The sequence below is a fragment of the Pyxicephalus adspersus genome, chromosome 3, assembly GCF_032062135.1.
Source record: "Pyxicephalus adspersus chromosome 3, UCB_Pads_2.0, whole genome shotgun sequence".
NCBI lineage: Eukaryota > Metazoa > Chordata > Amphibia > Anura > Pyxicephalidae > Pyxicephalus > Pyxicephalus adspersus.
Window position 1 is genome coordinate 112,007,874 of NC_092860.1, and position 16,361 is coordinate 112,024,234.

The 16,361-nt window shown below is 34.3% G+C and overlaps 1 protein-coding gene across 5 annotated transcripts in view; it reads right to left on the reverse strand.

The window, feature by feature from the left end:
* Positions 1–16,361, reverse strand: part of LOC140326961 (probable ATP-dependent RNA helicase DDX60) — a 50,071-nt gene that overhangs the window by 21,836 nt on the left and 11,874 nt on the right. For all 5 annotated transcript variants that reach the window (XR_011919951.1, XM_072406018.1, XM_072406019.1 and 2 more), the window contains 13 exons: positions 15,001–15,126; positions 13,568–13,726; positions 12,287–12,434; positions 10,607–10,756; positions 9,545–9,647; positions 8,762–8,868; positions 7,706–7,878; positions 6,195–6,447; positions 5,606–5,775; positions 4,014–4,163; positions 3,126–3,275; positions 1,640–1,759; positions 1–96 (listed from right to left, as the gene is read on the reverse strand). Coding sequence is in view for 4 of the 5 variants with exons in the window: in XM_072406018.1 (XP_072262119.1) it covers positions 1–96; positions 1,640–1,759; positions 3,126–3,275; positions 4,014–4,163; positions 5,606–5,775; positions 6,195–6,447; positions 7,706–7,878; positions 8,762–8,868; positions 9,545–9,647; positions 10,607–10,756; positions 12,287–12,434; positions 13,568–13,726; positions 15,001–15,126 (1,905 nt within the window). In the remaining variant the exon portion in view is untranslated. The remainder of the gene's footprint in view (positions 97–1,639; positions 1,760–3,125; positions 3,276–4,013; positions 4,164–5,605; positions 5,776–6,194; positions 6,448–7,705; positions 7,879–8,761; positions 8,869–9,544; positions 9,648–10,606; positions 10,757–12,286; positions 12,435–13,567; positions 13,727–15,000; positions 15,127–16,361) is intronic.

A 16,361-nucleotide genomic window follows, 5' to 3' on the forward strand; every position in this document is an offset into this window, starting at 1 on the left:
CTCATCAAATATCATATACTTGATTCTGTTCACCCATGCTTGTCGATGTGGAGATAACAGAAGGATTTCCAAACACTGTGGCACAGTCACCAACACCTGCATAAAAGCCAAGTTATTTCATTTCATTATACATTTTAGTAGCAATGATAACATATTAATATTTACTATTTGGTAGACATTAGGGGAAACCAATATACAATTACTGTTTTACCTTACAAAGGCTACCTTTCTCTAACAATCTCTGATTACATACCATTGAGAACTGTACAGTCGGGTTACTGTACTAATTACTGTCCCAATTTTGTTATTGTCGGGTCAGGTTTACTTTTCCCTGGATGATCTACCTGATCATTTAACTTATGTGATGATGCTAGTTCATTTTCCAGTCAGAAGAGCTAAGGCTGTATTGCAGGACTTGAAAATACATCTATTACATGGCTATGCAGTGTCACACAAGACTGTACACACCTTTCCATATTTCCATATCATAAATTATTGCTGTTTAGTAGTGCCGAACAATGCCTAAATCCACCATTCTCTCTTTCAATGTAAACCTTATTTACTCTCAATAGTAAACTGCAAAGCGTGACAGCTTCAACAACTTGACACATAAATATTAGAAGTTTTATCTGGGAATTGGTAAAAAAAAAAAATATATATATATATATATATATATAAATATAAATTTAGAAGCAAAAACTAATTCAAATTAATGCTACACTGTTGTGTCCATAACCTGCCTAATCCCTAATGAATTATCCCACTAGCACTCCCAACAGGATCCATCAATGCAAAAAAGGGACACATAAGAATGGGAAGCTTTGTCACTGGAGAATCTTAAATTTGGAGTCCCGAGTTTAACATACCAGAGTTCTAATCTTTTATATCTCAGAAAAACACACATTTCCAGGATCTTGGACATGCTTTCTTTATTCCCTATCTCTTACTATACCACCTCCTTTACAATTTTCTTTACAATTTTTTTACTCTCTTTATCCCCCTCATTCTCTTTTCTAGCTTTTTATGTTCTAGCCTTGATCCTAACCCCTTAATTCCTGTTTACATCACTCTCAAACATTTGTTCCACCCTGTTTATTTTCCATTCGTACCATATCTAGGACTTACTTCAATCAAAGGAAATTGGCCAAACACATGCAAACTTGGAGAGGCCTCCCAGTGTAACTCAGTGCTTTTCAACCTTTTTAATATTGGGAAACCTTTGAACTGACTTTCAAATCCTCAGGGAACCCCTTCTATATTAACTAAATCCAGAGCCTATAGTATATTAGGGTGGTGGTGGTGAGTACGAAGAATGCATTATACATTGCTGGCCAGTGGGAAAGACAGCCAAAAAGATCATTGATGTCATTTAAACTCACTAGAGAGGGACAATTTGCTCATTTGTCCCACTGAGCCCTGGTCGAGAAACACTGCTCTAGCTGGACAGATGAATATAATTGTTGGAAACATATCTATTATACCTGCAAACATTGTCATGCTTTGCATGTACAAGTTGTTACAGTAAAACTTAAATTCCTGGTCTGCCCATTCAAAGCCATTGTACCCCCCCCCCCCCCCAAAAAAAAAAATGAGAAGACACTATGCAGGTCATGCTACATTATTGACAAATGATACTAACCTGGCAGTTCAATGTATCACATCGATAATCTCTTGTGAAAACCCCACATAATGCAAGACCTTTTGGTAAATCCTTGTTGAACTGATTAATTACTGTGGCTACTACTTGATTCACAAGAGCCTACAACAAAAAACAAACATAAAAATATACACATTATTTGTTGAAAGTTTGAAGCTAGATGGTATATTAGGTACGAGATAACATTTTCTTCTTTTCTTTGTTTTTTTGCTTTGTACCTTTGTAATTGCTGTTTCATAATTAGTATATTCCATAAAGAAGCATATCTTTTGTGAAATGTGACCCTTGGGATATATTTTTTATTGTTTTCTTTTGCTATGGCTGTAATTTGTTACATTTCATTGTTTTCAAATGTTAATAATCAAATACAATAATGAGATTTTAATGCCACACAAATCCTTGCTTTTTCAAGCAATCTAAGGAACTCATCTCCCTTTTTTTTTTTTGTTTACTATGTGAATAATTCTAGGAGGTGGCAATTTAAACCTTGTGACCCACATGAGGTGGGGAACATATAAGCCTCCTCACTTTTCTTTCTTTTTAAACAATATAAAACCAACAATGTTCTATATTTCTGTTGCTTAAGGGGTGTATTAAAAAATTCTTTGCTCATCAATTTGGTGTTTGTTTTTTTAGCTGTATTTGCAACTTCATTTGCTGCATTCTTTAATGCATATTACATTTTTATTAAAAATTGCAGTGCTGTGCATCATGTAAAAAAATATGTTAAAGCGTATCAAGGGTGTATTTTTCTAATCAAAGCAGATTTTTTATGTAATATAACTGAGCCCAAAGTTTCTTTTGAAAGCAGTTGATTTTGCCACATCAGTAATTCATTCTGCATATGCACCACTTTACAGGCAAATTATGGGGGAAGATGGGTGAAAAATAAAAAAATGTATTTGTTAACCCATGTTTCAGTATCCTTTACCATATCAGCATTATCCAATTCCCCAAACTGTGATATAATAGCCAATCAGGGACAAGATCAATATAAAAACCTGAAGGTGGTTACTAATGAACGTATGTAGCAAATACCAGTGAATCAGTATCAAAAATTATATACAAAAAATAAATCTTCTATTAAAGGTATGGACTTTTTATGCCAATCTTAATCATAATTGCCACTGATATTTCTGCATATTTGATATATTACCATTCATCTCCATATCTTTTTATACTATTCATGCCTTTGATTGTCAGTGTGATCACAGTTTGTGGGATGGGTTTATGCTGGTATAGGCAGTTGGGGGTTTAATTGTTCATGATACCTTGAAAAAGATCTGCTACAATCCACCAAAACATTCACCTAATTTCTTGAAGATTCTCAGTGTTCTATATCAAGCTTTACATGTAATACTTCCAATATATATCCAGATATTGGGAATTATTGAGTAGATAACCACAAGTGATAATAAGATATAATCAAAGGAATTTTTAGATTTCTATTTTACGAGTCAAACCTTACCCTAGTAGGAGCAACATAGACCACAACCCCATCATTACTTTCAGTTAACACTTTCTCCATGCAGTAGTAAGAGGCGTATGTTTTTCCTGAAGAGGTAGGAGCCACTATTACTGCAGATTCATTATTGTCAACCACATCAAGAAGTTCCCTCTGGGAAAATGAAAGAAAATGTTAATAATCCATGTTATTTTGCTAGATATATGATTGTAGCAGCCAGAATAATGCCCACATACAAATTTCTGAAGTGTATTATGTTGTATGTGAAAAAAAAAACACTTTACCCTAAATTGGCATGCTGAACCTGAAATTACACAATTGTTAGCCATCAAGATAGCAGAAATCGCATTTTTACTTGCTTTGAATAAAAAAAAAATACCACCCTGTTCCTTTCTTATCAGAGCCATATGGGTCACAGACACAAAAGTAGTATTTCCAGTAGGAGGTAAATAATGGCAGTTACATTTTTTCCATTGCAGTTTTCCAATAAAACTATGTGGTTTCTGCAGCTTCAGTGTTTAGAAATTTGTGTTGGCTTTGTATAAACTAACAGACTACAACTGTAGCAAATGTACCATGACTTAAAAAATTAACTGAAAAATGGATCACAGTGAAAGTACCAATTCCAACAAACTATGTATAGTCAGCCCACTGAAAACCAGAATTATTTAGACTCCTTCTATAGTCAACAATCTGTCCACAAACATAGTGACAGATATTTTGCAAAAAGAATGCCAATATTTCTATTACTACATCTTCGAAAAACCTGAAGTTATTTTGTTTATTTGTGACAACTGTTGTGTACTTATAATAATCCTCTTTTATTATATCTGCACTGTAAAATTAGTGAGTTGTGAACAAGTCGTTGTTTATTAGCACTTTAAAACCTACCTGCCATGTATCGGGTATAAAATGCTGAATCCTTGGATCTGCATCAGCCCTGTCATCTTTTTTTAAATATGGACCCATGTACTGCATCTGGAAACGAGATGACCCAACACCAACTGCATACTTACTCTCTTTATTTTCAGCCCTGGTTACCTGAAATTACACACAACACAATTTTTTTTACCACTATTAAGAAAAGAAAGCTATAGAAAACATGTCATGTACCAGAAAAAAGGTCCTGCTTTTTACAGTATTTAGGAAATGTTCACTTTGCAATGGGCTAAAAACCATTTACTCTGCAAGTAAATGGGCACATTTTTTATACAATTATTTGTTATTATTATTATTATTATTATTAAATAATAATAATATTAATAATGATAATAAAGTATTTAGCTTCTATTCCTTTAATAAAACCAACCTTATAGTTTCAACTTTTATAGAGTCTTTTTATGCAGAACCTAGAAGTTTGCAGAAGTTTGGATAGTATGAATAATTATATTAAGAGCATGGGTTGATGAGTTTTTATTTGTTTCAGAACTGCTTTTTACCCCACACAAATCTAAAAAAGTACAATTTAGACAAAAAATATATAAAATGCATTCTTCAACAGAAAATTATTACTCTATTTCAGGTTCATTAAATCTAGACCTCAATGTTTTTGATGTATTTAGTTTTGGCTTTTGGTTGAACTTTAAATATTTCTTTTTTCAGCTGAACCAGGTAACTACCATCACCGTACCACAGCATAGCAAGATTCTAGATTAAAACTATGCAACCATATTTGCCTTATTAAATCAAATACATTCTTTGGCAGCCTTTCTCAACTACTTCAGTCGGTCCTGAGGAACCCTGGAAATAATTTTCAGGTTTTACAGGACCCCCCTAAAACCATATTTGGGGGGTCAATGGAAAAAAAGCCTCCTAATTTGGTGGCCAGTGGAAAGAATACTACTGAAAGTGTTGGCTAGAATACCATGTTTATAGACACCTAAAACATATTTTGAGTTATGAAGCTGGCTCCACCACGTGGTGCTGGCCACAGAACTTTACAGGTATCATCAAATGGGATGTCAATCAGACACAGTTCGAAAAACCCCAAGCAACTTCTGGAAGATCCCTGCAGTTCCATGGAACCCTGGTTGAGAATACCTTGTCTAAGGTCACAAACTCTTTGTGATCCCAAACTAAATTGCAAATGAATTAACCTACAGCAGAGATCAAACTACTGTTTATTTGTTGTCATGCATAACAAACCACACATTTTTACTAGTACAAAAAAAAAGAATGTTTGCATTGTTTGGTTGACTGATTCTTTTAGCATGGAATTGTCTACTTTAAAAGTGAAACTGTGGTTGTGAGAACTCTACATACTAACATGTATTGCAGATGTCTCTTTTCTACAGTTCTCACCAAGATTATGGCCCAATCCTGTTATAACTATTTTCACATGTATTATTGATTCTAATTACTCTAGGGGGACATGATAACAAATTCTACCCATGAAGAAAGACCACCCATTTTGCTCTACAGTGCAGCAAAGAATAAACTGAAAAACAATAAATTGTAAATTGCATGAGACAACTAAGAATTACCTGTATGCATTGCAACTGTTGTGCTAAATTCCCAAATCCTAAGTGATTAAGAAATGGAGCCATCTTTTTTTGGTCCTCACTTTGTGACAAAGCCTGGTGATCGTTTACAATTGTTTGTATTAGCTTTATAATTTCCACAACAATTCTCATATCCCTTGTTTCTGTATCTTCTACAAAGAAGTAAAAACAGCAGTGTACGATAATATTTTTTGTTGTATATTTGCAATGGGCATTAGAACTAGGACAGTAGGAGGTCAGTAGTTTTTTGCACAGGGATATCATTGCTATAAAAAATACTATCATCAAGTTTTACTTTCATAATCCAAAATTGATCGTAGGGCTCTGTTTGTGCTTGCTAAGTGGAATTTCTTTCTAAGCAGTGGTCAAGGTTTAAAATTCTGTTCTGTTTTCACTAAGCAAAGTATGTGTGGCCAGGAGCACAAAGGAGAATTATAGGCAAAATATATTCAAAAAAAATATTTTTTGTTCTCTTATACTCAAAGATTTTTGATTGACACATTTATATCAAATGACGACCTCACGTTTATAAATCTTGTAAGGAAATCATAGTGATAGCGATAATACTCACTGTTTTTTTTACAGTGGTTAACCCACTGTGCAAAACAAGCTTCAAGAGCAAGAAATTGTGCCTGGAATTTTATAGACTTCGACTGCAGCGAACTAAAGAACTGCTCTGCTTGTCTCATCCCAAAAAAGATATCACAATTTATTTTATTAGCAATAGATGAAGCTCTGGATTTCCACTTTTCAATTTCTTTCTTCTCTTCCAGAGCTCTGGTCTTCCTCAGATTTTCTTCAATTATTTTGTCTTTTTTCTTCATCTAGTAAAGTAAACTGGATTATTATCTGTATGTATAAACTCGAAACATCAATTTGTTTTTATCATTTAGGTTGACTATTGTTTTATGAGACCAAATTACAACAGTAAAGAATTCACTACAAGATTTACACAATTAAAATAAATAAATAAAATAAATATATATATTTTTTTTTTTTAACAAGCAGTAACTATCACTTTTGTATACAGCTAAACTAATAAAAGGAATGGAGGAGTTCAGCTATGAGGAGAGATTAGCTGAACTGAATCTATTCTCCCTTGAGAAGAGACGTTTCAATATATAAATGGCCCATATAGAGAACTCTCTTCCCCATTATTCGCTAGGGGCACTCTTTGCATCTGGAGAAAAAGAAATGTAATCTTTCATAAAGCAAAGGATTCTTCACTGTAAGGTCTGAGAAACTGTGGAATCTGCTCCTTCAGGAAGTAGTTTCAGCACATTCCATAGCTGATGCTTCTATAAAAGCATAGAATATAACTGGGTATTAACCTCCCTAGCGGTACATTTCTCTCCAGTTTTATATGTCTAAAAGCGGTACATTGTTTTTCATGAAAATTTATTTTTCAGTGTAATATAAATAGTATGAGTATAATAAAGTTTGAAACACAAAATCATTTAAAAATAATAAATTGAATAAATTAAAAAACCTTTATATTTAAAAAAAAAAAAATAAAAAATACATATTATACTCATAGTATTATACATACTATAAAATAATGTTCTTGAAAACAATGTACTGCTTTTACACATAAAAATCCAATGTATTGCATTCAATACAGTTATTTTGTATTGAATGCAATACAATGGATTTCGAATTTCCCGCCCCGCTGGACACTCGCTTAGAAAAACAGTGATTCAATCTCTGTTGCTTTTTTTCCTGAAAATTGCCTCAAAAAATCTGTAGTGCAATATGATCACTATAAACAGTAGGCCATAAGCATAGTCACCACCTGAGCTTACTGATCGTGGTTAGATAATTCCTGAACATCCAATATCTCTATACTGTCAATGGCTGGATTACCCTTTCTGTAGGTTTATCCTCAATAGAAATTATTATTACTATTAAACAGGATTTATATAGCGCCAACATATTATGCACCGCTGTACAATAAATAAAAATGGGTAAACAAAAGTAGGACCACACTGCTACCTGCTTTTCTTTCCTCCTTCAACTTTTTTTTTTTAAAGATGCACTACAATACTTACTTGTAACAATATGCAATAGGCAAAAAATTGTTACCGGTGTTTCTTTTTTCTGTTCCTGAGCCTTGGGAATTTTCTGAGTCCTTTCTGTGGAACTGCTTTTTAATACAATGTGTTTAGCAATACTCATTCCCAAGGATTTTCCATAAAATCGTTGGAAGGTCTGGAATTTTTGATAGCTTCTAAGAGCATAGGCATCCTTGATTGGTTCTGTAAAAGGGGAATAAAAGGTTCACAAAATTAGGATTCATCACTGTCAACTTCCCAAGTGGGAGTATAGTCTTCCATGAAAACAGAAGTTTTAAACTTCCATTTTATTAATTTATGTATTATTTATTACCGGTAATTTAAAACAAAAAGATCTGCTTTAAAGAAGACTTGTGTTTCGCCCATGAGGGGCATATGCCTTGGCATATGCCAGTACTTCCAGGTAGGAGGTTTATGTGACTCAATCGTCTTGCGGACGTGCTGATGCTTTGGCATCGACTTTGGCCGAAGAGTCCTCAGCCCCCATGTGAGCTCTGATCAGAGGTCAAAGCTTACACAGTGTGTTTTATTCTGATAAGAGCAGAGGGCAGAATAAAGCAAAAGTTAGCAGGTGCTGCTGTAGAGTAGTATTTATGTACACCCGCACTGGATAGGTGAAACACATGTTAGCTTTACAGATCAATTGATTTTTTATGTAGTTTTTCCCTCTTTTAGATTTTAAACGGCACATGTACCCTTTTTGAAGAGAATTCCCCCCACTCCCTGCTTTGTGACATTCTGACTCATTCCTCCCAGACATATAGTGTGGAAAAAGTCCCCCAATGGGCAAACACTGATATAAACCCAATAGATCTTCTATCCTTTATACCCTACTGCAAAAAAAAATATTGCTTTTTGTCTCACTACTGGGATTTCCTCCTTTGACATCTGTCAGACTCAAATTGGGGCACAAGTAAATGTTGTCAAGTCTGAATCAAAAACTAAAAAAAAACAGTTTTACCCCAATGAGTGCAATGATTTATTGTGAAGATAATTTTGGATTCTAGAGAGAAAACATTAGAATGGGGCAACTTAAACCAGTTTCAAATCTCTACTGTTATGATACCACATTTTGTTCTGTCGTAGTCATCAGAGAGAGGTCGTCTGGAATGCCAGTGTGTGAGTTCATCAAATGATTTAGCCTGGGACAGAGAGGTCAAGGCTGGATCATCACTAAGAAATACAGGAAAAATATCTGAAAATAAGAAAACCTGGCAAGTATAAAATTCAAAAAACAAAAAAGAGACATTATAAAATATTCTTATATCGCGGACCTTATTTATTAAAAATCTTCAAGACTGAAGAAGATATACTATCATGGAAGAACTGACAAACCTGAAAACTTTTGGTCATATAGTATACATAGTATATAGTGTACAATAAATGCTCACATTTAAAAGGCTCTATTTTAAAGCAGGGATTTTGACATTTCCTCAAACATTCCCTGGTGGAGAATCATTTACTTCATTTGAAACACATGGACATGGAAGATTCTCCACCAGGGAATGTTTCCGGGAATGGCTGATTCCCTGCTTTAAAAATAGAACCCAATGCTCTTCCCGAAAGTACAGAGTAGGATTGGTTAACACACAAATAAAAAGCCAATTCCTAAATATTAGCTGTTTATAATTTAATAATAATAATAATAAACAATATTTATATAGTGCCAACATATTATGCATCACTGTACAATAAATAGGGATGGAACACAGTGAAATGGTATCAGGAATGGTATTGAAAGTTTTATATGTTTTAAAATACCATTTTTCTATATTCCACATAAGATCACAAGTATCAGAAATTATTATAATTTTATGTGAAAGCAATTGAAATATGTAATGTTTCATACCTGGATAAAACAGCTAAATTGTTCACGATGCTCCCAGCATAGTCATCAATTATATCAGATCTCACTGGTATTAGTCCCAGACTCTGTGTGCTCCCCCCGTTGACTTATTTAGAAGTAAAAAAAAGTAAAAAATAAATAACAATGTGGCAAAAAGTCACATACTGAAAGCAATTAAAATAATTTTGTTTAAGCACAGAAACTGATAACGCTGAAATACTGCAATCTGACCTTTTAGTACAATTAACTTAAAGATAATATTTTTTAGGGTAAAACTTTTAATTTGGCAGTTAAGCAAATTTTCTTTGCAAAAGTAGTGCAAAAACTACCCATAAATACAAGAATATTGTGATGTGGTAAATATTATTCCATAAAAGAGTTGTATGTCACTATAAAAATACCTAAGGTGCTAAAAGGAGCTATGATCCCAGCAGTAAATGGGTTCTAGGAGATCAAAAGAGTAAATTTAAGACTACATCCTAATTTTACACCTTCATTTTTTCTGCTGTAAATAAACATGTGATAAGTACTTATTACAACCATATTTTAAGTGATGCTCAAACAAGTTGAATTATTTGCAAAAATCAGGCATGCCCACCTTTAGGAAAGTCATCCATCCACATTGTAAACATCTAATGCATACCAATTTGATTAATATTTGACATAGTAAGTGGATAAATTCACATTTTGATACAAATACACAATAACCATTGTGTTGCTCAAAATACCTTTATTATCAATTACCACCAACTAACTTGAATTTTTATAGAAAAGAAATGTTATTTGAAAGAAGGGATCCCTTTATATTTACAGTTGTGAGTTGGTCTGAGGCACCATAGCATATATACAGATTCTTGGGATGCTTTCTTTGATATGTATCAACATGAAAAGTATTCTATCCTAATTTATCAAGAAATTAAAGATGCTCCAAATTGACAGAACCACTTACAAACACTCACAAACCTCAGAAAAAGCAAATAAAATATTGGTCAAAAAAAACTTAAATAAACATTTCCTGAACTTTTTTACTATTAGCATACGCCTATTCTCTAAGTTACTATTTACCATTTATGAATGCATCTTCTGAAAGGAAGTGCGTTGTTGTTGTTCGTGGTTTATATGATTGTAATTGATTTCCGCTCAGCCGGCTCAACATGAGGGTTGTATCCCAGATTTGTCTAAACATCTGATCAATTTCCTCCCCAGTTTTCAAATCTGTAAATGGTACACAAGAAAAAAAAAGTAACTCTGACAAATGAAATATATTTTAATATATTTAAAAGTATGTAGGAATCTAAAAAGAAAAAATATATTGTAGATTTTCTTATTACACATGTATACCTAATTCTAGGAGCATTAGGAACACTCCTAGTGAACCTGCAAGGTGCTCTCTGCCTACTAGTTGCAATGTACTACAAAGAACGTAAGGTAAGAACAAAAGATTGTTTCACTTAGCATTTTCACAATGTATGTATGTAATGTGTCCCCTAAATTGACATTTAGTACCTGTTTTGCATTTATTGAGATACTTTCCCAGATTATAGGATATAGGTAACCCCTGCCTATATAAACACAATTTGTTTTTCCTATTTTACCTTTATTACTTCCCCCAGTATTGAAATGGTGCTTACAAATGAACAATGAATGCAAATTATACTGTACTATAAATGCATGGAATAATAAAACTTTTACCAAGGTATATCTTAAAATATCGTACATGCTACAGTTTCCATTTTCACTATTTCATCTTCTGCAGGGATAATTACAAAAATGCACTCAACACATTAAAATGCACAAAAATGTACTCAAAGTGCAATAGCACCTAAAACGCATATAAAAAAAAATTTAACATCAAAAAAATGTAACATTGGAAGCAACTGAGTTTGCAATCTGAGTTTACACAGATATACTTTACTTAGAGATACCCTATATGCGGAAAAGTTTGCAGACAACTGACCATCACACCTATACAATATAAACATATTGGATATCTTGTTCCAAAACTATGGGCAAATGGGGTAGTATTTCTGTGGGAATGTGTGCCTATTTAGCCATAGGAGCATTAGTGAAATTAGATGTTGATGTTGGCTGAGACCTCACACTTGAGTTTTAGTTCTTAATCAGAGGTATTTAATAGGGTTTAGGTCTGGGCACTTTATCGATCCTTCTTGGAGCATATGTTTATGAACCTGGCTTTGTGCAGGAACAGAAAACAGCCTTCTCCAAACTCTTATTACATCAAGACACTGCCCTAAAATATATTTGGTATACTAGAGCATTTACTGTATCTGTCACTGAAAACGCCTAAGCTCAGTAATTTACCAACACCAGTGTGATGTCCACAAACATTAAGCCATAGGTTGTAGATACATACATACTGTATATAATATACAGTATGTTTGATCAACTGTATAATCATCTATTTGATGTTTCCCCATCCCCTCCCTGTCTCTTCGTCCCTTATTACTCCGTGTTTTTTGGTTATCAAGGATTCAATGTAAGCTTATTCGTATGCTGCTCACTGATATCAGTTGTCACAACGTTCTGTTACTGATCCCTTTTTTGGGCTGCTTTTCTTATTATATGAGCTTACATTATGTGCCATATTGTTTACTGCTAATGTTATTTATGTTGCTACCCTTTTGTTTGTTCTTGTCTTTTGTTATTTTTAAAAATAAAATACAATTTTAAAAAATACTGTATACAAACAAGAATAATGTGCTTAAAACATATTAAAACACCTACCGCTGGACGCCTCTTTTTCACAATAATACACAATGTTTTTCAGCAGTAAATCATCACTGAGGTTGGAGATGTATGTCCAGTTTAATGATTTACCCATTTTGCTTTGGGTTCTGAGATGGTTCAGGGCAAAAACTTCACATCTTTTTAGCTAAAAAAATGCAGAGAAGCTTAACAAGACAATCAGCAGTAAAGAAACACTGCACACGTGTTCTATTTATATCCACTTACTCTAAATTCCATTTCATTATTTGTATTCAAATTTTTATGAGCAAAAGTGTGACCAATAAAAACTCCTAGCAACCTTGCATACCTGGGATACCTCAGAGTTCCACTGAAGCCTGGTTACAAATGGCTGCATTATAGTATGAAGCATTAGTTATATTGTTAACCTAATAGTGACTCATAGAGCCTGATTTATTAAAGTTTTCCAAGGCTGAAGTGGATACACTTTCATCAGTGATTCTGGGTGATCCAGCAAACCTGGAATGGATCTGGTCCAGCATTGAAAATTTCTTTTAAGATATCCATTCCAAGTTTGATGGGTTACCCAGGTTCACTGATGAAAGTGTATCTTCTCCAGCCTTGGATATTTTTGATAAATCAGGTCCATAATATGTATAGTTTATTAGTTTGTATAGTTTGTTTGTTACACCAGTAGCAGATATATAATCTCTGCAGCCTTTGCCAGTGACAGAAGTGACTTAAGTCCTGCGGTCCATTACAGGTGGCTGCCTCTGTTTGTAATGGGCCCCAAAAGTGCAGTGACAATATGGTGGGCAAGGTGATTGCTAAATTTTAGGTCTGTGGCCATAGTTCTGATGCAGCTGGTAAAACATGTTTTGGTAACTATTGACCATCAATTAATTTGGTGCCCTGGAGCACTGAATATCAATATAACAGGGTTGATTCTATATATAAAGCTGATCTGATGTCTGTAGTCTAAATCACACACCTAAAACAAGCATTCAAATAACTGTGCAACAATAAATTGAACACCTAAACTGCATAATCATTCTGGGTCAGTGATTCAGAAGGTATTACAGGGTGAGGATCAGATCACCAACCAGGCAAGTTGTATTTTTTAAACCAGGTCAGAAATGGCAGCTTACATACCCTCTCAGGGCAAAGTCCACTTTAATTCTTATCATGAATGGAATCCAGAGCGCAGTACTGTAAATGTTTATTGTGTATATAGTAATATATATGTTAGTAATATGTATGGTAACGTATCCTATACTGCCAATGCCTATTGTACGTTATAGTAAAGATCTTATCACTTACTACATTTATTATCAACAAAGCTTCAGTGTTCCAGTTAGCATTTATAAGCCTCAATTTTGCCCTTTGTGAAAGAGGCAGAACAATCATCAAAGCTTCTTTAAGACAAATCATTCTACATAGATCAGCCACTTCATCTAGTGCCATGAATGGACCATCACCCTACAGGAAATAGAAACACAGATACAATCATGTTTTAATAACACCAATATTGCCTTCAATTAGATATCATATATGTCCAAACTTGTTAAGATTTTTACTCAAATTATCCAAAAAAAATGCAGACTAATTCCTTGTCAAAGTCTACTGACTACTTAGAGCAACTTTAAAGGCATCTACTATTTGTACCTATGAAACAGAGATGTGGGCAATACATATAAATCCAGCACCTGGTAACTGTCAAATATGTTAAAACACATACAAAAATACAAAATTAGTTTTTTAGTCCCTATGCATACACAAGTTCCATCAGAATTTTCCAGGGGTTCATTTATCCATAGCTGATTGACTTCTCATATGATGGCACCTGCATGGTTCTGGGGCCAGCTGCCTAAATAATAGGGTTCTTTTAGGCTGTCTTTAAAAGTGACTGAAATGATTATCTGCCTGTCCTGCTGGTGGCGCTGAATACCTGGGTATGATGAACTTCTGTTTGTCACCAGAAGATGGCAACTTCCAGAAAGAACTCATTATGCAAACAGCTGGGAGCTCCCTATTTAAGGTTTTGCCTTTCCTTGAGTCCTGCCAGATTTTCAGTGTTATTTGGCCTGCTGTGCTCTCTGGCCCTCTTTCTTGTCCTAAGACCTGTGGATCCTGACCTGACCTGACCTGAGCTTGTGGGTACCTTTTTTCTTTTTTAGTTAATTGTTTTTCTTAAAATAAACTTGATTTCACCCATCAGTGATCTTGCATCAGTTAATGCCATTGGTAGTCACTTGCCGCACTGCTTGTACAGTTGGTAACAGTGACATTCTGACCACTAATCTGGGGCATTCTTCCCACTGGCAACCAATAAAAATAAAGATTTTTCCAATTGAATGATTAAAGCAGGGGTTTTCAAAATCTGAAAAGAATTTTAAGGTTCCTCAGAGTTGATAAGGTTGAGAACGGCTGTTCTAGAAACAGTGTTGTGCGAACTGTATGTGTGATTATTTTGAATACTGACTACATTATTTAAAACCTCTCAAAATAGTAGCATAGCTGAGACTAAATACATTGTACAAAGTAAAAAGGTAAAGTAAACATACAGAAAGATGTATTGAACACAGTAAAAGTGTTGGCTCAAAGACAAATGCCATGAAAATTCTAACCTTAGCCAATGCACAGGGTAATTCTCTGGGTATATTGTGGCAATTGTCATCAAGAAATTAGTAGAAAAAATCAATAAACATGACTTGAAAATCTCATAATCTACACATGACATGTTTATAGCATACCTGTGGTGTCATTTGCTTCTCATTAAATATCCTCAATGTCATAGAACATGAAATTGCACATACAAGTGTGCGTATGTCTGATCCACTGATTAAATGTCTTCTAACAAGTGAAAGGTCATCACAAACCTATAAAAGCATTATATAAACATTAGGATTACTTTAAGATTAAGCCTAAAATCAAGTTAAGCCGTAGTACAAACCAAACTGCAAGGTTCCTAAACCTTAAACGAGGGGCTTAAAATACACTGTTATGAACAGTAGTGAGCCTGTTGTGAATGTGCACAGTGGTAAGTGGCTGTCTGTTGTGTTCACTTATCTTGTTATCCAATGTTCCAATTTTTGCCTTCATTTGGCCAAACAAACCTCAACCTGAACAAATGGCACTGGTTATTGAGCAAATGTGAGCAATACTATATGGAAATAACTGTGTAATTACTTATTTTATAACAAAGTAAAATTATATTTATTTCTTAGTAATATTCTATTACAAAAAGGATGTTTTTTTAATCTAATGGTCAAAATTATTTTGACCAATATTTAAAAAAATAATTTTCCTCTAATGAATAATAAGCATTGTATTTTAAAATGTGTCCTTGATACAAATAAAAAAGGAATTAAACAGGAAACAGGAATGTTTACAAAAATGTAATTATTGTTTGTATTTTTGATACTGTTTCTACCTGGAGTAAATATGATTTACCATGCATGACAAAAAGCCCCAATTGCCTACTTTTTTCATATATTTGTAAATGTTTGATTTCATGGGGCTGGCTTAAAACTAAACCAACATATTAGAGTGAAGTTTAGCCCTTTTTCCTTTCTTGCTACTGGCCGAACATGTCTTCCTTTCCCTCCTAGTTGGCACTGCTCTGTCGCATAGGGTAAGGATCAAGTAATCCCTGACCCCATGCTACACACATCAGACGATTCTGGTCCATTACTAACAGTCTGGCTCATCTCAGGTGAGAGTCTGACATGTGTACAGAGGTCCTAACAGATCCACGAACAACTAGCGGAGAACTGTAAAACAGAGAAAAGCACAGCGGGGTGCCGCTTGCTCGTTCTGCCGCCTCCCCACTCCATAGAACAGAACAGTGCTGTGTGTACAGCACTCTTTCATTCACCTGCCTTTTCCAGTGACAAAAATTGAATGTGTGTATGCAGTTTGAAATCCAGCAAACTGCTCTGGAGCTTGCAGAGGGCAGTGGCTAAATGAAGTGCCAGGAGGGCAAAGGAATAGCCAGGATGAACTGTTAGGGAGAAATAACTGTAAAAGTAATATTTTTATTTTGCCTGTACAAGCAAAGAGATGGTTTACGCTATAAATAATATTATCCTCAACCCTCACTAGTCTGACTGCA